Raw genomic sequence first — 21,717 nt, forward strand, 5'->3', positions numbered from 1 at the left:
TCCCAGGTGCCAGCCTGGGCTCAGAGGCCTCTGTCAGCTCCTGACTGAGGAGCAAATGAAGAATTACACTTCGGGCTCACGTTCTGCAGCACAGGAGGGGTGGGCGCCTTAGGTTTGGGGTTTGTGGGGGCTGTGGGCTGACAGCTATGGGGGAGAAAGTGCTGGTGAGTGGGGACCCTGTGCCCCGTTCACATGAAGCCTCCTCCCGCCTGGTGGGGCTGGCAGCCTGGTCCGCAGAGCCAGGCAGGAGGTGGAACCTGAGAAATCCACAAGCGGGGAACCCTGTGCTCGAGTCTTCCCTGTTCTGTGGTGCTCCCATGTTCTAGAACACACGCTGGGGAATTCGGAATTTAAATAAAGCTGGCCTCTCTGACCTTGAGCCTCTGGACGCGAGTTAAGCATGTCCAGGCAGCGGGGTTTGGAAACACAGAAGGCTGCGTCCTCGTGTGCGCCGTGTGTTGACAGGAACCCAGGCGGCTGACGGCAGCAGGAGCAAATGGCCCGCTCCACTGGGGACAGGCAGGAAGTCCTTCAGGGCATTTCTGTTTCATCACAGCTTTTCCTGGGGCTGGTGAGTCTGTTGGGCCTTCGGTTGACTGGAAAGGAATGAGCCCATGTTGCTGGATACAGAGAGTCTGGGGCCTGGCAGAATCCAGAGAGGGGAAGATGGTGGCCCCGTGTTGGAGGAACTGGCTTATTTTGTGATCCCCAGAGACCAGCGTGGCTGACTCCTTAGTGCTACAAATCCATAGCCAGGCCTCAGGACAGCTTTTGGTTTTATTTATTTATTTATTTTTTTATTTTTTTATTTTTTATTTTTTTTTTTTTTTGAGACGGAGTCTCGCTCTGTCGCCCAGGCTGGAGTGCAGTGGCGCGATATCGGCTCACTGCAAGCTCCACCTCCCGGGTTCACGCCATTCTCCCGCCTCAGCCTCCGAGTAGCTGGGACTACAGGCGCCCGCCACCACGCCCGGCTAGTTTTTGTATTTTTAGTAGAGACGGGGTTTCATCACGTTAGCCAGGATGGTCTCGATCTCCTGACCTCGTGATCCACCCGCCTCGGCCTCCCAAAGTGCTGGGATTACAGGCTTGAGCCACCGTGCCCGGCCAGTTTTATTTTTATTAAGCCACTGACCAGTGGTTAGGAGCAAGTGATCACAACATTAACATTTTTATTGTAAATTGGAGCCTTGACTTGGGGATAATGTGAAACCCACGAGCTGCACGTTTCTCTGTAGACTGCATCTGGACACTTGTCACATTGCCGACTGGCTCTGACAGTCATCGCCAGGACTGCCTGGGCCTGTGTTCATTCCCAGTCAATCAGTCCTGGGACACAGACGTCCCGGACTCATGCCTGGTGCCAGGCCTCATGCCTACCTGAGGATGCAGACACATCCGCACCTGTCATTACCATGCAAGTGCCGGGCACTCTTCTCAGCGCTTATGTGTGGGAACTCGAGTAATCCCACACACTAGGAGGTGGCACTACTGTCATCCCCAGTGTGCAGATGAGGAATCAGAGGCCAGAAAAGGGGGTGACTTCAGTCACACAGCAAGCATGTGGCAGAGCTGGAGTCCAGGCTGTCATTCTGAACCTGCCCCTGGCTGGGCCATTGTTCCTTGTCACCTCTCTGCAGAAGGTGGGCCTCGTCCTCTACATCAGACCCCCAGCCTGGCCAGCGCTCTTCCCACCCTGCCCCAGGCCACCTGCTGTGCCTGTGAGGGCTGTGTGTGAGCACTCACGTGAGCGCTGCTGATTCTCTTGTCTCTCCCCTGTGTCCTGCCAGGAAGCTGATCAGTATCTCCTTTGGGGACCTGAACCCCTTCCCCCTACGCCAGATCCGGAACCGACGCGCCTACCACTTGGAGAAGGTCCGGCTGGAGCTGACCGAGCTGGAGGCCATCCGTGAGGATTTCCTGCGTGAGCGGGACACCAGCCCTGACAAGGGTGAGCTGGTCAGCGACGAGGAGGAGGATACCTGAGTAGGTCCCGGGACGCTGCTCTTCCTGCCTTCACAACCAAAGTGTGCCCAAAGGGTGAAAGCACGCTTAAAAGCCAGAATGTAACGTGTGTGGCCTCTGGGAATCTGCTGGGCAGATGTCCAAAGCCAGACTGCACTTCCTCAATTCCCACTGTGCGGGGGCAGGGGTGGGAGGTCTCATCTGTTTACAGCCATTTCCATGCCATGCTTTTGGTTACACGTATCTCAGTCATGCTTTCTGTCTGATTGGTAGATCCTCAGGCTTACCAGTGGCTATTTGCAAGAGCCTGTTTCCAGTCTCCATCAGCCTGTCGGTGCTCTGACCCCCTGAAACCTTGCTTTGCTGGGCGTCTCCCCATGTTCTCTCTCCTGTACATAGTGGGCAGTGGTGTGTGGTTTTGAATGGCAGTGCTGTGAAGGATGCCCACTGTGCTTCAGGCACCTGTAGGCCAGAGGGTTGCTGCCTCAGGCATAAGGTCGGTATGAAAAGGGACTGCCTTAGAAAGGCAGGCACATCGCCTGTTCAGAAATGGCCACTGTAGAAAGCCTGTGAACCTCCCACCAGTGGCTTTAAGCTGCTAGCCGTGCCCCATTTCTAGAATAACCTTTGCTCTTCCACACGCAACCCTTCCAACAGTGGCTCCCAGCCTGCATGGGGAGGGCCTGGCTGCCCAGACACCCGCCCTCACTTCTCATGGCCAGCCTGCGTTTGCAGATTACTGGGCTGCTCTGTCCCCAGCTTGCCGCGTGCCTGGCGTGGCTCGGTGAGATTCTGTGGAATGCCCTTCTTGACTTGTGGGAATCATTCACCAAGTACGACAGTTCAGGATTCCAGGTCAACGGTGGACCGGCATATTGCAAAGCAGACCCACCCCTGGGCTGGCCTTGGTCGAGGGGATGGAGGAATCTTTTCGGTGGCGCTTTGCAGGGCAGTGGTGCAGCTGCAGCATGAACGCTCTTGGACAGTTGAAAACCTTGGCTTCCTTGGAGATGGCCAATGCTCCTGGTGTCTCCTCCACCTGACTGGGTTGTGCAGGAGGCCGGCTGCCAGTGTCCGGGGCTGGGAAGCTTTTTTGCTTGGGGCCCAGGCTTGGGTGAGCTCTCCCGGGTGTGTGCCCACCCCACCACTGCCCGGAAGCATCCTTGTTCTCTGCCAGGATGCGGGGTCACTGGTGCCTCTGACACGGCAGTTTCTGGGAACTCACAGGACTGCCTTTCTGAAGGCTGGGAAGAGGCTTTGAGCAAGGAGCTCATTTTTGCTTAATCCCTCTAGAGCATCCCTGATGCGTAGATGTGAGACGATGTTTTCTGGCACAGTGTTACGAAAATACAAGAAAAACGGTCTCGGTGGAATGTTTCGTATTACCTGAAAAAAACTGGAAATCATCCTTTGTTGATACGAACACACTGAGACTAAGAATTGAAGCAATGCAGTTTTAAGAAGTACTTTTTTCCTGTTATTTTGTGCTGTCAACTTTCTAGCAGTGCCACGGCGAAGCTGGCGTTTCCGCACGCTAGACTGAGCTCCGGCTTCATGTCTTTAGTGGAGCTGGTTGACGTTTCACTGGGTAGAGGGGCTGGCCTCTATATTTAGCCAAAAGCCTTTGTCTCTTTTCAGGCATCAAAAATGGGTTTTGCCATTGTCTTTGTCTTTGAGAGCAGCAGTTTGAGGTCTGACTCCTTCAGGAAGTTGTCCTGTGAGCTGGGCGTTGTAGTCCGCTCGAATCAAATCAGCCCATCTGAAATGACAGCTGTCAGCCTGGGGGACGGCTGCTGAGGAGGTGCAGCAGGAATGGGGCTGGGCCCGTGGGCTGGCACCAGCTGCCCTCAGGTTTTACTTTCCAAGCTGATGGCCCCTGGAACATGCCAGCACACACTGCCATGTCCTGGGGCTAAGATGCTGCCTTTAGGGACAGGCTTGTGTTGTCCAGTTTGCCCTGAGAGATGCACCTGACCAGGGTCCCGTCATGGCTGCAACCCACAGTGGTATGTTCGTGTTCCCAGACAGTTGTCAGCAGTTGCCAGGCAGTGTGTGTGTGAGAGCAGGAGAGTTCCTGGAGGAAAGGGACTGGGGACACTTTCTCAGAGGTTCTCCTGCCTGGAATCAAGTGACGTGCATCCAGAAGGCAAGATAGGGCAGCTCCGCCTGGTTCCAGTTTGGGAACAGGATGGAGCCAACTCCTCCTTCCAGGACTGCGGCCTCCACTCTTTCGTGCTAACACTTCCCCCCTTCATGTCACTGAGGAAAGAGCTGTTCTGTCCCCTCCAGTGCCCTGAAGGTCCCTGGCCTCCACTGGCTGCCATGGCAGGGGGCCCTTCTGGCAGGGGCTGCCCCACACTGCTGTTCCTCCTCCGAACCTTCGCCCCAACACTCAGCCCATGGCCCCTGCAAGGGGGACCTTGCCAGCTGAGAAACCCAAAGGCCTGTCCAAATACACGCACCAGGACCGAGGGGAGCTCCCTCCCCACACCTGCTGGGAATTGCCAACTTTTAAATGGATGGGGTTTTTTTTAATGGGTTGAACCTCTGTTAATACTTTTGTATGCTTTCACTACAATTTATATTTTTATAGGCTATTTTCTCAAGGTGTTTCTAGATTCCACATATCTATTTTATATAACAAGTTCTTACGTTATGTGTGTGACTCCCTTGTATCTGTGCCAGCCTGAGCCTCCGAGTTGCTCTTCCCTCTGGCCCTGACTCTCACTGACTCGCTGTTGTGATGTGCGGGCCCACTTCTTACCCCAGGTAGCCCCGGGCGCTGCCTGTAGTCATGCTGACAGCTGTACAGTAGCCGCCAAGACTGCTGATGGCTGGAGACGGTTCTGGTTCCAACTACGGTATATTGATATAGGAAGTATCCTAGACAGATGCTCGGTTGGGTTTTCTAACTACAAGTTTGTATTGCAGAGATCCCCACCTGCCATCTTATAGTTTTGTCTTCCTGTGTGTTCCGGGGCTTCTGGGCAGCTGGGCCTGCCCGGGGAAGTCCTTGCAGGTGGGAGGCCATACAGAGACCTAGTGTGTGCCACTGAGTGTCCCACCGTTGCTGGGCAACTGGAGGACTGCAGGGGGCGCCAGGTGACTCTCTCTTTTTATGTCACAGCAGCTCCTGTGCTGACCTTCAGGTTACATTTTGGAACTGTAATACTAAGGAAGAAATAAACTAATTTGTATGATATTCTGCACTGAAATTCCATTATAGTCACTAGTGATGAGGCTCACCCCAAGGGCTTGGAGGGTTGACCAGGGCTTATTGGTGTTGGGGGGTGAGGAGGGGCTCTCCACCCTTCCAGCCTGGCGTTTCTGGGTGTCCCTGCCCTTGGCTTACCCTGGGGCGGGTGTGTCAGGATGCCTTTCCCAGCAGGGTCAGCCTTGGGAGGCCCCAAGAACCATGGCCAAGCTGCAGGTGTGGGCTGGGGGCACCAAGGTGGGAAGCCAGGACCTGGAGACTCCCTGTGTCCAGATAACCCCCCCACCCAGCCACAAAGAACAGGCACGCTTCCTTCCGCCAGCTGTGCCATCCCCTGCCTGAGTCACAGGCTTGTTTGTCTCCTGCCTGGGCTGACAGCTCAGGCCCAGCTGCCACCGGAGACACCCCCAGCCGTCAGTGGAAAACACCCAAGAATGATGAAGACCAAAGGGGTTCCCATAGGGGTGTTTCAGGGGTGGCTCCCGCAAGGATTCCCAGACAGGGCAAGGCAAGGCCTGGCAGGCTTTTCCCTTCTGGGGACATGGATTCAGCGAGGCTGGGGGTTCCTGAAGTCACACAGCACAGCAGCGGCGGCAGAGCTGGGACAGGGACTGGCTCAGTGTGTGGGTCAGGAGCAAGTCGACAGGCTCTGCTCCCCACCCCTTGGAAGGGGCTGCCACCAGGGGCAGTTCTGACTAAGGCCCGGGAAGCCATGACTCAGAGCATGGGTCCCCAGGGTCTCTTTGGGCCAGCCGGGCTGCTGTAGACAGACAGGAAGCACTCCTGACGCTCCTCCACCCGCGGGCGGCGCAGCGGGGCTGGACTCACGCTAGCTTGCCCAGCAACTTGCTTTCCTGCGTGAACTCTGGCAGGCTGCCCGCTTTGTGCAAAGCCGCCCCTGGGGCCTGCTCGGGGCCCTCTCCCTCTTCCACCTGCTCAGGGTGGCCTGGAGCTTGGAGGTGGACAGTCAGAGCCTAGGATGGGCCTGTGTCAGCAGGGCATGTGCCCTTGGGCCAATTACTTCCTCTCAGAGCCTTGGGCTCCTCCTCTGAGGATGGGGCGTGTTGGCGTGAAATGAGGTGAGCATGTTGAATTGGGGAGCAGCAGGATATGCACCTGTAGGCAGCCGCCCTGGCCACACTCCCTCCCTCCCTTCCAAGTCCTGGGACAGACACAGTAGGGCACAGCTGGCCAGCCTGCTCTTCTCCTCTCTGCCCACTTTTTGCAGAAAAATCAACAGATACAACAGGGCCAGGGAGGTGCCCCCGGGGGCCCCAGTCCCCATCACTCCAAGGGGCAGTCCCTGCAAGTGACAAGGTGGGCCCAATCCCTGTGGAACAGGTCTCTGAGGACCACAGAGTGGGGCCTCAGGCGGGCAGCAAGTAAGGGCCAAGCTGTGCCCCTGCCCAGAAGACCTTCCTGCCCCCAGCACCCCACCCTCTGCACACAGGCCTCCCTGGGCAGCAGCCCCCGGCTTCCAAGGCCTTCTGTGCCTCACCAGACGCCATGATCTCATGGACCCAACTGCTGCTCTGCCCACTGCAGATGTGCCCCAGAGGAGCACGTGAAAAGCCGGGCCTGCCAAGGTGCTGCCGTGGTGGAGTTTTGGGCAGAGGGGTTGGGGGAAGAGTTTCTGACTTTTAAGATTCTCCAAATCCAGGATGAAGTCACACTGTGCTTTGGAATGGTAGATGCTCATTTATGTAAAATCGTAATAAATGTTACACGAACTGTTAGAATAAAAAAGTACCTTTTTTGATGGGGAGGAGGTCCCCAGCCTGCCGCTGGGTAGGGAGAGGGTTAGCACCATTAGGGCGCAGGGGGTGGGAGCTCCGCCACAGCCCGTGGTGGGCACTGAGGTCTGTCGGTCAGTCTGTGCATCCTGGCACAGTCAGCGGCGGGCAACCTGCTGATGGCCACGAGATGGGGTGCCGTGGCTGGGCGGAGAGCACGAGCGGCAGCACTGGGTGCAGACGGTGGGCAGCTGGCAGCAGCCCAGTAGGCGCAGTGTCTCACAAAACCCGAAGGACAGGCGGTCCCGCTCACAGCCTGGAGTGGGGGGCAGAGGGGCATCAGGACCAGTGGTTTGGGGTACCCAGAACCTGGCTCCCCATGCCAACCACCTTAAGGAGGCTCCAGCAGCTCCCCACCGAGCAAAGGGCCCCAGTTTCTGGAGTGGGTCCTGAACCGGAGTTGCAGGTCTCCAGCTGTTGCTGTTTCTGTCCCACCTGCTCATGGCCAACCCCAGGACTCGAGAACGGGCGCTGCTGGGCTGAGGTTTCTGGAGGAAAGGTCCTGACACCCCACCCTGATGCCCTCACATGCCCGTGAAAGCCTACCCGGGGCAACGCCCTGCCACCCCATCTCCATCCTTGCTCACCCCTGGTGTTTCCCAACAGATCCTGGCACAGAACTGTGGTCCCAGGGACCTCCTGCCAGCCTGCAGCAGCCTCTGCCATCCACTCCCACCACCACCCCCTGCCCCAGTACATCTGTCCTGCCAGGCCTCCGTGACCACCTCCAGCCACGGGGGCTGTACTCAGCCTCGGGTTCTGGGTCACAGGGTCCTATCTCCCAGGCCAACCTCCCACTTCTCAGGTGGGCCACGAAGCCTAGAGAGAGTGGGCCTTAGAGGCCGTCAGCAGAAACCAGGGACTGAGCCCAGGCCAGCTCCAGGCTGTGCTTGTCAGGGCTGAGGCTTGGCTGGGCCCTCCTGCCCCGTGGTTATCAGAGCTATTTTGGGAGGTGGCTTGTTTCCAGCCTCCAGGCCTTGCTCCTGATTCTGCTGCTGCTGCTGCTGCTGACAGACCCAGCTTACTCCAGCAGGAGGAATAGGAGGACAGCAGCCATCCCTGGGCCTGGGACATCCCCCAGGCCCGGCAGAGGGCACGAGGCAGCAGGCAGGCTCCTCCACCCCAGCTCCAGGCAAAGCTCCAGAGCGCACATCTGCAGGCCTGCATCCTGGTCGCCTGGGGTGACTTCAGACAAGTTGCTTCACCTCTTGGGCCTTCGTTCCCTCCTCTGTCAACCCCACCTCCACAGCAAACGGATGTGGCCATGCTGTGTCACTGCAGTGACCACACACTCTGGAGTTTCCTGGCTTTCCACATGTCCCACCAACTGTCCCACAGACCAGCAAAACATCCTGGGAATTCCAGGTCTCCAAGTCCAAGATACCTTCCCAGCCGCCCCTCCACTGTTCACTGGTGGCAGAAAACTCCTCACTTAGGACAGCTTCTAGTTCAGCCACCTAACCAGCCCCCATAGCCCACTCCCTGCAGCTCACTCACACCCGCCCCTGGGAGACTTTGCAAGCCCAGAGTCTCCTGGGCCATCCGTCCTTGGTTCTAGGCCCCCAGGTGCTTCAGTTCCTGTTCTCTGCCCCATCTGGTCCTCATCCCCTGAGATAATAACCACCCTGCTCCCTCTGGCCAGCCCTAACCCTGAAGGTGAGAGAGATGGTGCCAGCACCCAGCTTAGGCGACACACAGGAGCACTCTGAGATGCTGGCTAGGTGCATGCTGAGGGCAGGCAGGACAGGGTGGGGGCACTGCCACTGGGCCTTGAGGTTTGAGGCAGGAAGGCCACCCCTGCCAGAGGCAGGGTAACGAGGCATGGCATGGGCCACTCTGAGCCTGAATGAGGGCTGCCCAGGAGCCAGTGCAGATAGAGAAGGCTGTATTGGACAAGGGGAGAAGGCAGACCGGGGAGATTGCAGGGGGCCCCAAATGCCAGCTTGAGGGCCCTGGCTGAGGACTCTGTCCTAGGAGTAGGGAGCAGACAGCCAATAGCACAGGGGCCGCAGCTCCTCACACCACAGCTTCTGGATTCCTTAGACTGGCAGGGTTGGCCCCAGGCCCTCTCCCTGACCTTGCAATTGGGGATGACATTGGCTTTGGTAGAGGGGAAGAAGCCGCTTTGCCTGAGTATCCCCTCGATGCCCACGCAGTGCTGGGCCCTTCATGCCCAGACTTCATTTATGCAAGGATGGGGCTTGGCAGCCCCTTTATTCAGCACATGAAGGCCTGAGAGGGAAATGGAGCCCAAGGCCACACAGCTGGCGAGGGGAGCCTAGGTGACACTCCAGGGCCACCCCATTTTCTGCCCTCAGCACTGCTGAGAGCAGCTGGGGCTGCAGGAAGTGTATGAGTGTGTGTGTGTGTGTGTGTGTGTGTGTGTGTGTGTGTGTGTATATGTGTGTGTGTGTGTGTGTGTGGCAGCAGCGGGGTTGTGGAGAACCACATCTAGCTCAGGTCCTTCCACCAGGACCCAGCTGGCCAGGAAACCCCCCACCACTGGGATTAGCAGAACCCTGGAAGGGAGGCCCTTCCTGCCTCAAACCCCATTACCTCATCAGCAGGGCCCTGGTTGCGCGTGCCTGTAAATCCCAGCTACTCAGGAGGCTGAGGCAGGAGAATCACTGGAACCTGGGAGGTGGAGGCTGCAGTGAGCTGAGATTGCACCATTGCACTCCAGCCTGGGTGACAGAGTGAGACTCCATCTCAAATAAAATAAAATAAAAATAAACAGCTGTATTAGATAACATGGGTTTCCTAGCTTTGAAAGGTATCTGCCCAGTTCTCCATTTTCGTTTTGTCATCATAATAGCATTTTAAGGAATGCTCAAATGTCTGTATCTCAGATTCCCGATTCTGAGACCCTGAGGACACTGTCAATGATGGGAAGACTGAGGGGAAAAGGGAGGACTAAGAGACAAAGGGGGAGACTGAGGTGTGGGGAGACCAAGGAACGGCGGGGGAGACCGAGCGGGGAGAGGAAGACCGAGGGGCATGGGTGGGACTGGAGGACAGGAGGGAGACCGAGGGGCATGGGGGGAGACTGAGAAGTATGGAAGGAGATGGAGGGGCAGAGGGGAGACTGAGGAGCAGTGGGGAGGACATGGAGGGGCGGAGGGGAGACCGAGGAGCAGTGGGGAGGAGATAAAGAGAGCGGGGACTGAGGAGCATTGGGGGAGACTGAGGGAAATATGGGGAGGAAGAGTCGGAGTTAAAGAAATTGTCCTACTTTTCATAAATAGTTCAGGGAAATAAGTCAGGGTGGTGAGGGGCCACTGGTCTGGTCTCCAGGACGCAGCAGGAGTGCAGGCACAAGACCTGCCGGAGCTGAGCAAGGACACAATCGAGAGGGAGCTGTGTCCGCTGGAGGGACAACGCCAGGAGCTGGAGCACACTGAGCACGCGCCGCGAGCCAGCACCCACCTGCCTCATCCATTTACCCTCCCAGTGCGCCTGGGACATGGGGCGGTTGCCAGCCTCATCTCACAGATGGGGAACTGAGGCTCAGAGAAGCCAACTTCCAAACCCGTGGTGGCCCAGCAGTGAGCTGGAAGCTGAAGCCAGCGTCCCTGTCCACAGACGAAGCCCCTGTTGGCGGGGCTGTGCCTGCCCCACTTCTCACCTCTGCCGCAGGTGACTGTGCACTTGGTCCAGGACCCATAGTGCCAGGAGAACTCGGGTGGCGGGACCTCGCCATGGCCGCCTGCCTCCCTGTGGATGGTGTACTCGTAGCGCACCCCGGGGTTGCTCTCCTGGAACAGCAGCTGGGTGGGCAGGCAGCAGCCCGTGAGCACGAGGTGTCTTCTCCATCCACCCAGTCCTAAAGGAGCCAACCCCAGCCACCTCTGTGAACTGCAGCTACACCAATGGGCCATTTTAAAGATAGGGAAACCAAGGTAGAGGCCACAGCAGGAGGGCCTGGCTCAGAGCCAGGCTCTGTGACTGACCCAGGGCTCACTCCTCCAGGACGAGACCTGCCATGAGGGGTGCTGAGCCTGGGGACTGCGCCTCCGCTCCCCCACCCTGGGCCTCAGGAGGCAGGCACCTGGATCCAGACAGGCTCGTTGGTGGGACCCGGGGACGTGAGGTTCTCCCAGTTGCCCCTGCGTGCGTATGTGAAGGTGGTCCCGGCCACCTGGTAGTCCCCGTTCCACTGGATGGTCCAGCCACCATTGAGGAAGTACTTCTCCGGGTCCTCGCTCCGCAGTGCCAGGAAGTTGGCAGCCTCGGCCACCTCCTGGATGCGGATCTCGCGTGCGCCGGCTGGGATCAGCCCCACGTCCACATAACCTGTCAGCCAAGGGTTGTGCGTAGGTTGCGCCCAGGGTGAGAAGGTTGCTTATTCCCACCCGCTTCCCTCACGTCTCTCCCCACTTGCCTCCGCCTGCTGATGCCAAAGATTTCACCATTAGCTTTAAAGTCTGAGCTCCCAAAATTGCTCAGATGTGTCATGGGTCACCAAAACCTCACAGAGGTGCCACAAATCCTGACCCCGTGGCCATGCCCCGTCACCCCTCTCTTGAGGACCTAAACTGGTCTCATCATAAGACTGGATCCATCCCCTACACTAATTCTCTTTCTAAAAAAAACAAAGTGCCCAGGCCTTTCTCCTGGGACACCCTCCTCATCCCCACACAGCCTGCTTTTATTCAATTCACTTCCGTCACACCCATCACGTGCCAGGCACTACTCTCAGCACTTGTGTAAGCTCATGGGTAACGGCCCTATAGCCTAGGTACTATTGTTATCCCCATTTTACAGATGAGCAGAGAGGCAGACAGGGATGGTAACGTGCATGAGCGTCCTGCTGGGATATGAGCAGCCTCCAGGGCCAGTGCTTTATCCACCACATTGCACTGGGATGAAATCTAAGCTTCTCAGCCTGGCATTCAAGGCCCCATAGCTGGTCCTGCCTTCTCTTCTTGCCTCCAGGCTCTGGCACAAGCACTTTCCTCCATTTGGAAGGCCCCTTCCATCACTTCTGAGTTTTATGATTCAGTTCAACTTCCACCTCCTACAGGAAACCTTCCCTGACTTCCCCAGGCCAGGACCTTCTTCCTCGGTGCTCCCATAGCCCTCTGGGCCTCCCTCCACTGCACTGGTCACACCAGAAGCTTCTGCCCCCTGCAGGACTGAGCGCTTTGCCTGCATGTCCCCATCACCTAGCACACAGTCCGTATTTGAGCAATGTGTGCAAAACAGATCGGAGGTGAGGGCACAGAGCTGGGGGTCTCAGAAGTTTCAGGAGGAGACTACCATTCTTTGAAAGGCCCAGGGGCCACACACAAGCCAGGCTGGCCCTGCCTGGGGTCTCTGGGACAGGAGGACTCCCCATGGGGACAGGTCTCTGCACATGGGCCAGGGGTCCCCTGACTCCTGCAAGAATTCCACCCCAGCAAGGCTTCCCTGCTTAGCCATCTCCAGGCTGGGTGGGGACCACGAGGCCAAGGACAGGGGCCCAGGGGAGATGGGGAAGGGGTCACCAGGTGAAGAGCACACCCCTCCCCCACAGCAGTCCCACCCCATACCCAGGCCCTCGGCCTCCTCGAAGGTCCCGCTCACGGTGTGGCAGGTGGAGCCGTTGCCGTGGCACACACCACAGCGATCCTCCATAGCACCAGAGTCAATCTCAAAGTCACAGCCCACATTCTGCAACACACAAGGAGGGGAGGCTCCTGGTGCTGGCGGCCAGCCCTCTGTGGTCCCAGCCCCGGGGGTCAGCCAGGCTCAGGAGGAGAAAGCTGGGAGTGGGGGTCAGGAGGCCTCTCTCTGGCCCTGCCCCACCCCAGCTGTGCCTCTGACCCAGGTGAACTTCTCTACCTCCCTGAGCCTCAGTTTCCTCAGATGTGAGATGGGGAGACCCACCCCTCGCTTAAAGGCATGTCGTGAGCATCACATGAGACAAGAGAAGGAAAGAGTTCTGCAAAGGCCACGGGCAGGCAGGGGATCTGACGCGCCACGGGCTCCTGACCAGCGCATGCAGGGAATTTCAACGTCAAAGGCACTGGGGGTTGGCACCTCCCTGCTGGTCCTCCTCGGAGCCCAGGCCTTGATACCCCAGAGGCTTAGAGGGCAAGAAGCAGGGACAAGTAGGTGGCTGGGGACATAGGCAAAGAGGAGAGGCCATCGTTGTTATTAAAAGTAAGAATAGAAATTGTTACCAAATACTGAGCACTATTCTTCGGGGCTCAGAGCCCTTCATGTCACCTGTGCCACCTCATTTAACCCCTTCTATTAGGGAGCAAACCACTGCCTGGGGTCAGCCAGCCAGCAAGAGGTCAAGCCACTGCCTGGGCTTTGGTTTCCTGGCTGGGGCAGTGCTGGTGCAGGCATCCAAGGAGATGCAGGGGGCGAGGCCTGACTGGGAGGGGTCCCCAGTGCCAGGAGGCATTGTAGGGGCTTTGCCTTAGAGGTCATAGAGGGTAGGGGCTGGGAAGCCCAAAGGTAGAGCATGAGGAGGGTGGCCTGAGGAGGACCAGGAGGGACCCAGGAGAGAGCCTGGGGCCTGCCAGTGGGGCTGTGGGCAGCCAGTGCTGGGAGAGCCTCTTCTAACCAGGCACACCTTGCAGATGCCGTTGATGCAGAGGTCCCTGCTGGCCCGGACCTGGTAGCAGGGGGTGCCATCAACCACGGTGTCCCGCAGCTTCTCGGCAAAGTACTCATTCGAGGGCCGGCAGTGCAGCTCGCAGGGGTTCACTGGGGACCCAAGTAGAAGAGCCGTCAGCAACAGCTGGGGCAGGAATGTGAAGGCCATCAGGAAGACCCCTCTGTGACACACATCCATAGCAGGCTAGAGGCTCCCAAGCAGCACCAACATGCTGGAGGCTCCGGCTGGGCTGGTAGCTATCTGCAAGGCTGCAGACTGGAGAGCTAGGGGTGAGCAGCAGCCCCAGGGGACATTGGAAGCGGCCCAGGCTTGGGGTGGAGACTGGGCCGCCTGCTTGCATCACAGGGTAACCTTGGACACACACACCCCCAGCCCTCTGAGCCTCAGTGTCTCCATGGGAGGCAGCACTCACCGTCATTGACCACGGGCACCCATGTGTGCAGCTGGCCCTCGTAAAGCGTAGCGTCAAAGTGGCTGCACTGGATGTGGCAGAAGGAGGGGCGGCCAGCGGGGCAGGCCTGCAGGTTGCAGAGGCGGAAGCGCTTCCGCTCACCCACACAGTATCTGCCTTTGTATTTGGGCCTGTGGGGAGGACCGGGATGCGCCCTAGTGAGGGACTGGTGAATACTACTGCATGGCCACAGCCCAGAGCGAGCGGCTTCCTCCTGCACCCACACCCCGAGATGCCTGCCGCCCAGCTTTGTGCACGCTGTTCTCCTCCCTTGGGCTGCCCACCCTGTGGCCCAGACACACCCTTCCTGTTTGTAAGGACCTGCGGGGAGGTGGCAACAGGAAGCCTGAGCTCTGCCCCCAACCTGCTTGTGTGATCGGGGGCAAGTCTTCAGCCACCCTCTGGGCCTCAGTTTCCTCCAGTATAAAGTGAGGTTGGGGCTGCCTCTGCAGAGGGCTGTTGAGAAGCTGGGACAAGCTGTAGGCATGACTGGCACTGGCTGGAGGGACTGCTCCAAGTCTCCGACCCATGACACCAGCATCCTAACGAGCCCTTGAGTCCTCAGCCTCCCTCCTGGTGGCAGTACCCCAGCCCGGGCCTAAAGGAAGCGCCCAGGGCCCCAGCCAGCTGAGAGGTCTGACCGAGCACAGCTCCTGAAACCCTCTGCATCTAAGCCAGGGTCGCTAACCACCACCCAGCTCAGACCTGGAGGCCAGGAGGCAGGAGGGCCACAGGCCAATCTTGGGTAAGCACAGGGCCCTGGGTGGGGCTGACTGTGAACCCCATGCCTGCCCCAGGTGGCCTCCGGAAGTGAAGATTAGCCGGGTAGTGCCTCAGGTCTACAGTACCACTGGCCTCTGCATCTCACCAGATCTTCACACCCCACCGTTTAGACGGGGAAACAGAGGCCCAGAGAGGTGAAGTCACTCACCTCAGGCCACCCCTTCACTGCTGGCCCATCCTCCCAGCTGCCCCCAGTCTCATCTCAGACCCTTGTGCCTCTGAGGCCACCAAGCCACTCCCGCTGAGTGCCCACTACAGACGAGCTGCAAAACTGAGGGCCTGGCCTGCGTAAACTGCATTTGCCCCCGACTACAACTTTACTGGATGGGCACTGCTATTATATAGACGGGGAAACGGAGGCCCAGAGAAGGGGCGAACAGAGGATTCGAACTCAGAGCCGTCTAAGGTCCAGGGCCCATGCTCTTCGCCACTGCCCTCTCCTGCCTCCTTCCAACCAGCAGCTGCTTTGCCATGTGGCCTCTGATGAGTCTCTCCAGTCTCTGGGCCGCAGTGTCCCGCTCTCTGGAAAGGGGTCAGCAGTGGGGACCCTGTCAGCCCCCAGAACACTGCTTGAAAGTGACTCAAGGTGGCCTGGACACTCGGACTGACCATTATGAAGACACTTCTCAGAGCCAGGGGCTGGGACAGAGCCAAGCTCCTGCAATCGGCTGACTGCTTGGGTCCCTCTGTCCCATTGCCCAGGGCACCCTGGGCCCCACACTCACGTAGGCTGCGTGCACTGCCGCTTGGCGCTCTGTACGCCCACGCCACAGCTCCGCGAGCAGATGGACCAGGCGCTCCAGCCGGACCAGCCACCATCCACAGCCTCGGGCCGGAAGCCCACGGGTACGCACTCCCCATTGAGACACCACTACTGTGACAGATGGAGGTAGAGCCACCCCACCCCCCAGCCTATCAGTCATCCTCACCCTAGTGAGAACAAGGTGGGTGGAAAGGCTGCGAAAGGCACAGAGGGGAAGGATGGAAGGTGAGAGAGACCCCCTCACAATCATCACAATCATCTGTGACCCAGGCCACAGGGAGGAGCTGAGCAGGGAGTAAAACAGCCCACGTGCTGACTCAGCTGAAGACACCCTGGGGAATCATGGAATCAAGCCCTGGCCCCAGTGCCTCCGCTTTGCAGATGGGGCCTTGGGCTGTAGAGAGTGCGGGGCTCTGCTAGGAGCACAAGCAAGACCGTGAGCCGGGGCTGACCCCAGGGCCTGGTTACAGCAGGTCTGGCCTCTCCAACACCCACCGCTGGGACTGGGGACATCCTCTACCTTATTCTCCCCACACCCTGGCTGCATCCAGTTTGGAGTGACAGGTGGTCCCCACAGAGCACCAGAGTGTGTGGCAGACATTCTGCAAGGAGGAGGACACGGGCCATACCCTCACCCCCTCCCAGTGCCGCCACCCACCCTGCCCCCTCCCTGTCCCCAAGGGTCCCCTGGGCACCCCTCCACATGGCAGGGGCCCACTGACCCCCAGAGGTCCCTTCTTGTGTGCCTGCTCCCACCTTCCTCCCCGGACCATGTGGTGGTGTGAGGTGCCCGGGGCCGCGCTGCTCAGAGCCATCCCCAACTGTCCCCACCTCTCCCGGCCCAGCCCCTCCTCTGGAAACACTCCCCTTGGAAGATCACTTCAGGTGATCTTCTCCAGGATAAATAGACCCTCCCCACTGGGGTTCCTTTTCCCTCTCATGAGCCAGCTCCAGAGAGGCTAAGGGACTTGCCCAAAGTGTCACAGTTGGTCCATGGTTGACCCAGAAATCAGAGCTGGGTCTGTGGCCGCCCATCCCTGGCCTCTCCCACAGGCCACTTGACGTCTCACAGTATCACTCGGGGGCGCAGCCCAGGCCAGGCGAGGTTACTCCCAGGCTGGCATCCACGGGCTGGTGAGAGCTGTCCCCTGAGCCCTCCTGCCGGGTCCCCACACCCCCACACCCACACCGGCCCCACTCGCATCCATGTCCTCGCAGAAGGCAGAGTAGGCCCCGTACTGGAGGCGGCACTGGTGGCTCACATCATAGAGGATGCCAGGCGGCACCGAGGGGAAGTCGATGATGTCCTTGGCGGGAGGGTCATCCAGGCACGGGCCCCACCCACAGCTAGAGGATGGAGGGGGCGCAGCCTGTGAGACCCACCAGAGAAGTCTTGGTGGGGCCGGGAGAGGAGGAGAGGTGGGAGGGGACACAGAGCCCTACAGCTATAGGAAACTCCAGCCTCCCCGCTCGGTTCAGCTGATCCTCCAACCACAGCCAGCAGCACAGGCCCTCCCGGCCTCTCTCATCTCACCTCCTGGGCACTCCAGCTGGCTAAACAATCCCAACCCCAATCCCAGCCCTCTGCACACGCTGCCAGGGCCCTGCCCTCAGAAGGCCTCCTGGACCGCCAAGCCCTCATGTGGCGCTGCCCTCTGACCCTGCAGCCTCCGTCCCTGAGCCCAGACCCTGGAGCCAGGCCCAACAAGGATCCAGAGAACATCACATCACAGTTGACACAACAGAGCCTCCGATGGCCCCACCCAGGCAGGGCAGCCGTGCCTGTCCATTTCCCCCACCCACCGACAGGGCTGGCTTCCGGCCTCTGTCATACCCTATCTACTCTGGCCTTCCTCCAGCCAGCATTCCCTGGCAGCGGTGGTGGGGAAAATGGCAGACATGAGCAGGCGCCATCTGTGTCCACCATACACTTTTGCTGCTGCGGTGTGCCAAAGACAAGGCTGCCCAGACACAACACCACGAGGCAGGGAGCACAGAGGTGGGGGCCCTGGGGAGAGCAGCCCAGGCCTGGCTGGCACCCACTTCTGACCCTGCCTCACTCTGTACAGCCCTTGGCCATGCTATTGTTTCTGGGACCAGTGACCAGCCTGCTGCCCCTGCTGGACCTTAGGCAGACACCACTATGGCTTAGCAGCAGGAGTGCCCTAACCCGCTGACCACCCCACCTATGGCTCACTGCTGTCCTGGAGGAAGGTTTGGGGCCTTCTGGGGGCAGCAGTGGCTGGGGAGAATTGAGCCACGCAGACATGCAGGGCTGGGGATGACCCAGGCAGCCACGGCTTGGGCAGAAGCAACGGAGGGAGGCAGGACCCGTGGGACCTGGGGCCTCTAGCCAGGCAGGGGAGATGGGGAGGCACAAACCCTCCAGTTCTATAGTCTGGGTGGCCTCAGGGCAGGTGGTGCCAGGCCAGAGGGCCAGGATGAGCATACAGTCCTGACTGGGACAGGCGGGGGGTTGCACAGGGAAGAAGGGCAAAGGTGATGGATCCTGGAGTCCAGCAGGGAGAGAAAGACACTCCGAGATGTGGAGAGGCTGGGAGAACATGAAAGGGTCTGGAAACAGGGCCAAGACCGCTGAAGGCAGGTGTGGAGAGAGGCTGGGAGGGTAGATCAGACCATGGAATCCCAAAACCCAGATTTCAGAGGAGTGGGCCTGGCAGCTGGGAGACCCAGGGTGGGGTGGGTGGTCTGTGTGGTCTCCTAAGTCCCCTGGCCAGTGACAAGCCCCTGGCTCTGCCCAGAGCTGCAGAGAAGAAAGCCAAGGTGACCAGACTTCTACTGAGAACCCTGGAATCCTCCTGGAATCACCCAGACTGCCCATGCTGGCTGGAAACAGACCCTCAAACACGGGCGTTGGCAGATGAGCAGCTGCTGGATGCAGTTCTAGTGCCCAAGATGACCACGTGCCAGGCTGGCCCTGGGTACTGGGGGCATACCCTCTCATTTGCTCCTCACAACATCCCGGGCAGACTCTACCATCATCTCTCCTCACACACTCAGGGCCCATACGTCACTTGCCCTGGGTCACACAAGAGGGACGTGATGGCCAGGATCTGAAGCCAGGCCCAGGCTGCCTGCACCAGGCTGTGTCTACTCACTAAGCTGCCCCCAGTGCAGGGCTCCTCCCATTCAGCCGCCAGCCTGGCCTCAAATACTTCACCCCAAATACAAGTTCAAAACCATGGCAGCCAAGGCCTGGCGGGGAGAAAGGAGCGTCTCAAGTGCTCCTGCGGCTTGGGGCTCCCTGAGCCTCCCTGGGCCTGCACCCGGGGCAGAGTGTCAGCAGGGGTTGGTGGGCTCAGCTGGCCCTGGGCTCCCTCCTTCCCGCTAGCATTCTGTGGCTCCAGGAGGTAGACTGGGGGCTCACCCATCCCAGCCAGGGGGTCCTCTGATCCTGTGGCTGAGGAGTCCCATGCGCCTCATCCCGGCACCAACAGTCCCTGGGCTACAGCCCAGCCCTTCTGTTTTCTGGCTGCCCCAGTGCTGACTCGTTGCTTGTGTGGCTCCTGTGGGCCTGCTGCTGGGCAGCTGAAGCCACAACAACCTCTCAGCCCACCCTGGGTGTGTGGGAGAAGTCGGGAGCATGAGGTGACCCTCACAGAATCCACTGCCAGAATCAGGCCCAGGTGCTGTCTTGGGAGTCAGAAACCCAAGTTCTACTCTTAGCCTGGCTGTAGTTGCTGTGTGGCCTTGGGCCTTCACGTCCTCATCTGCAAGAAGCTGATCCCAAGCTACAGGGGTATAAATAGCAGTGTCTTCTTGGGAAAAATCACACAGGCGGCCGGCAGCCAGCCCTTCCTTCCTCTGGCAGGCTCACTGCCAGCTCCTCTGCACTGCCGACACACCCGGATCCCCAAACCCGTCAGCCCTTCCCCTCCACGCCCCTCCTTAGGCTAATTATAGTGCAGCTGGGCAGTCCCACAAGAGGTCAGAGCAGACAGTAGGTGACTCTGGTCAGAAACCTCACTCTCACCTCGAGACTGCAAAGAGCTGCCCACCACTGACAAGAGACACCTGTGGGCCCGCTCCCCTGGCCACCCCTGGGATCTGGTCATGGAGTCACTGAATGGGGGGGTCCATGGGGTGAAGTGAAAGATCCCACATGTGACCCAGCCTGTCTCTCTCCCTGTAGAAATGCTGGCTTCGAGGAAAGCAGGGACCAGGGCCTCCCCTTCTCCCACCCAAGTCCAAGTTGACACCAGTGAAATGCTGTGACCTCTCCCCAGGGTCCCTTAAAGCACCTGTCAGCCCAGAAAGGATCTTAGAGTTCTTCAGGTCAACCCTCTTGGACAAGCTCCAGATGCTACCCTCCAGCACCCCCTCCCTGCCACCTCCTGAGGGTTCTTCTGCCCCACCCTACACTCGCGTGGCCCCGGCCTCTGCCCAGCCTGCCCTCCACTTAGCACCCTTCTTCCTCGGGGTGGAAGTCAGCCTTTAGAGGGCAGGCTCCTTCTCTGAGTCACTGTTCCTGACCCCAGGAGGGCTTGGTGCCCCTCTCCCCAGTCCTACAGCCCACGAGGACTGCGTGCCTTGGTGCCAATCATCCCCAACTGTCATCTGTCCATCTCCCCCTGGTGTGAGGACCTGCAGGACAGGCACCTGGAGGTCTGTCTCCTTTACCACAGTCCCCACACACAGGGCCTGATGGACACGGAGTCTGTGGACACAGCAAGAACGAGTCTGGATTCAGCCCTGTGGGTCTACCTGGCTGGATAAGCATCTACGTGCAGGAAGCCAAGGGGCTTCAGGACCAGCCAGGATGAGGGGGTTGTCTGTGAGTGCCTCTGAGGTGCCCCCAAGTCCTGGGAACACTGCCTGACCATTTGGCACTTCGGTGAATCTCACTCATTCTGTCCTCCAACCGGCTGGGGTGGGGCCCATCCTCTCTTTCCTGTCCCACCCCCAGCAAGGAGACCAAAGCCTGCCGGCTGGGAGACAGGCTGCTGCCACCCTCCCTGCCTCCGCACACCCTCTTCCTTCCACCTCCTGGGCCTTGGGAGGGCCCTGCTGCCTGACTCCCAGGATGCAAAGGTGAAAGTGTGAAAGGACCTTGGGAAGATGGGGTTCTTCTTCCTCCCAAACACCCTCCACTGGTGAGGCATGGATTGCTCTGCTTCTGTCTGGCTCACCCCAGTGCCAAGGCTCTGGGAGGCCACGGCTGGCTCTGACTCTCACCCTGTCCTCCCCTCCTCACCCCAGGTCCTGAGCCAAGTCCCTCCAGCATGCCAGCAGCTGAATGAGGACAGAGACTTGTCTGTCTGTCTGTCTGTCTGTCTGTCCTAGAGCCAGGGTGTTGGGCGGCACCCTGGGTGGGGGCAGCTGGGAACAAGCCCTGGGAGTGCTGTGGCGGCAGCTACTATTCTGATTTTCTGAAGCCATTCTCTCATTCTGCCTCTCTCTGGGGAAGGAGACACACCCTCCTCTCCACCTTCAGGCCACTTGCCTGGTTCAAGTCCGTCCTATCTATCACTTGGTAACAGTGGAAGGAATAGTAGTGAGCGTGTGTGAAATGCTTACTGCGTGGCAGGCGCGGTGCTCAGCACTGCACGTGTTTTCTCACTTATTCCTCATATCACATGCACAAGGCAGTCCCATCATGATGTCCATTTTTTGAGGCTTAAGGGATAATATAACTTGTCTGCCAACACAGGTAGAAGCCTGGGCCACAATCTAGGTTCTTTTTTTTCCCCAAGACAGTCTTACTCTGTTGCCCAAGCTGAACTGCCGTGGCGTGATCTTAGTTCACTGCAACTTCCACCTCCCAGGTTCAAGCAGTTATCCTGCCTCAGCCTCCCGAGTAGCTGGGATTATAGGCATGCACCACCATGTCCAGCTAAATTTTGTATTTTTAGTAGAGATGGGGTTTTACCATGTTGGCCAGGCTGGTCTCAAACTCCTGACCTCAAGGGATCCGCCTGCCTCAGTCTCCCAAAGTGCTGGGATTACAGGTGTGAGCCACCATGCCGAGCCAGGTCCTTAACCGCCAAACAAAACTCTTCTCTGCTTCCAATCCCGCTCCCCACCCCAGTAATCTCTCTACCACTGGAGGCCAGCATCCTTGCTCTTACATCCCTAATGGACCTGGTCACATCCCTGCTTAAACCCCACAGTGAGTGG

General features: G+C 58.9%; 2 protein-coding genes across 3 annotated transcripts in view; one reads left to right on the plus strand and one right to left on the minus strand.

Moving 5' to 3' along the window:
* Positions 1 to 5,167, plus strand: part of LOC105493153 (TBC1 domain family member 2B) — an 82,775-nt gene extending 77,608 nt beyond the window's left edge. The window contains exon 13 of the mRNA XM_011760627.2: positions 1,791 to 5,167. Coding sequence (XP_011758929.2) covers positions 1,791 to 1,986 — 196 coding nt within the window. The 3' untranslated portion in view covers positions 1,987 to 5,167. The remainder of the gene's footprint in view (positions 1 to 1,790) is intronic.
* A 1,699-nt stretch (positions 5,168 to 6,866) lies between these two features.
* LOC105493152 (A disintegrin and metalloproteinase with thrombospondin motifs 7-like) lies at positions 6,867 to 14,944 on the minus strand. Of its 2 annotated transcripts, none has more exons than XM_071100847.1 (7): positions 13,995 to 14,944; positions 13,538 to 13,671; positions 12,504 to 12,624; positions 11,021 to 11,265; positions 10,598 to 10,739; positions 9,529 to 9,680; positions 6,867 to 7,228 (listed from the first exon to the last, which is right to left on the minus strand). In XM_071100847.1, the coding sequence occupies exons 1-6, from the start codon at positions 14,572 to 14,574 to the stop codon at positions 9,571 to 9,573; spliced, it is 1,332 nt and encodes a 443-aa protein (XP_070956948.1). In that variant the 5' UTR covers positions 14,575 to 14,944; the 3' UTR covers positions 6,867 to 7,228; positions 9,529 to 9,570. The 2 variants fall into 2 exon arrangements, with proteins under 2 accessions (XP_070956948.1, XP_070956950.1); XM_071100849.1 differs by having other exon boundaries at positions 9,529 to 9,606; positions 13,995 to 14,943.
* Between the last annotated feature and the right edge of the window lie 6,773 nt (positions 14,945 to 21,717).

This window comes from Macaca nemestrina, chromosome 7, assembly GCF_043159975.1.
Source record: "Macaca nemestrina isolate mMacNem1 chromosome 7, mMacNem.hap1, whole genome shotgun sequence".
NCBI lineage: Eukaryota > Metazoa > Chordata > Mammalia > Primates > Cercopithecidae > Macaca > Macaca nemestrina.

Excerpts from the sequence above, each read along its gene's own strand:
- LOC105493152 (XM_071100847.1), bottom strand. The coding sequence starts at position 14,574 with ATGCTGGTGTCATGGGTCGGAGACTTGGAGCAGTCCCTCCAGCCAGTG. Across the intron at positions 13,672-13,994 it reads GGTGCCCGTGGTCAATGACG|TGAACCCCTGCGAGCTGCAC; the intron begins GTGAGTGCTGCC and ends TTGGGTCCCCAG. Across the intron at positions 11,266-12,503 it reads CGAGGAGGCCGAGGGCCTGG|GTTATGTGGACGTGGGGCTG; the intron begins GTATGGGGTGGG and ends CTTGGCTGACAG.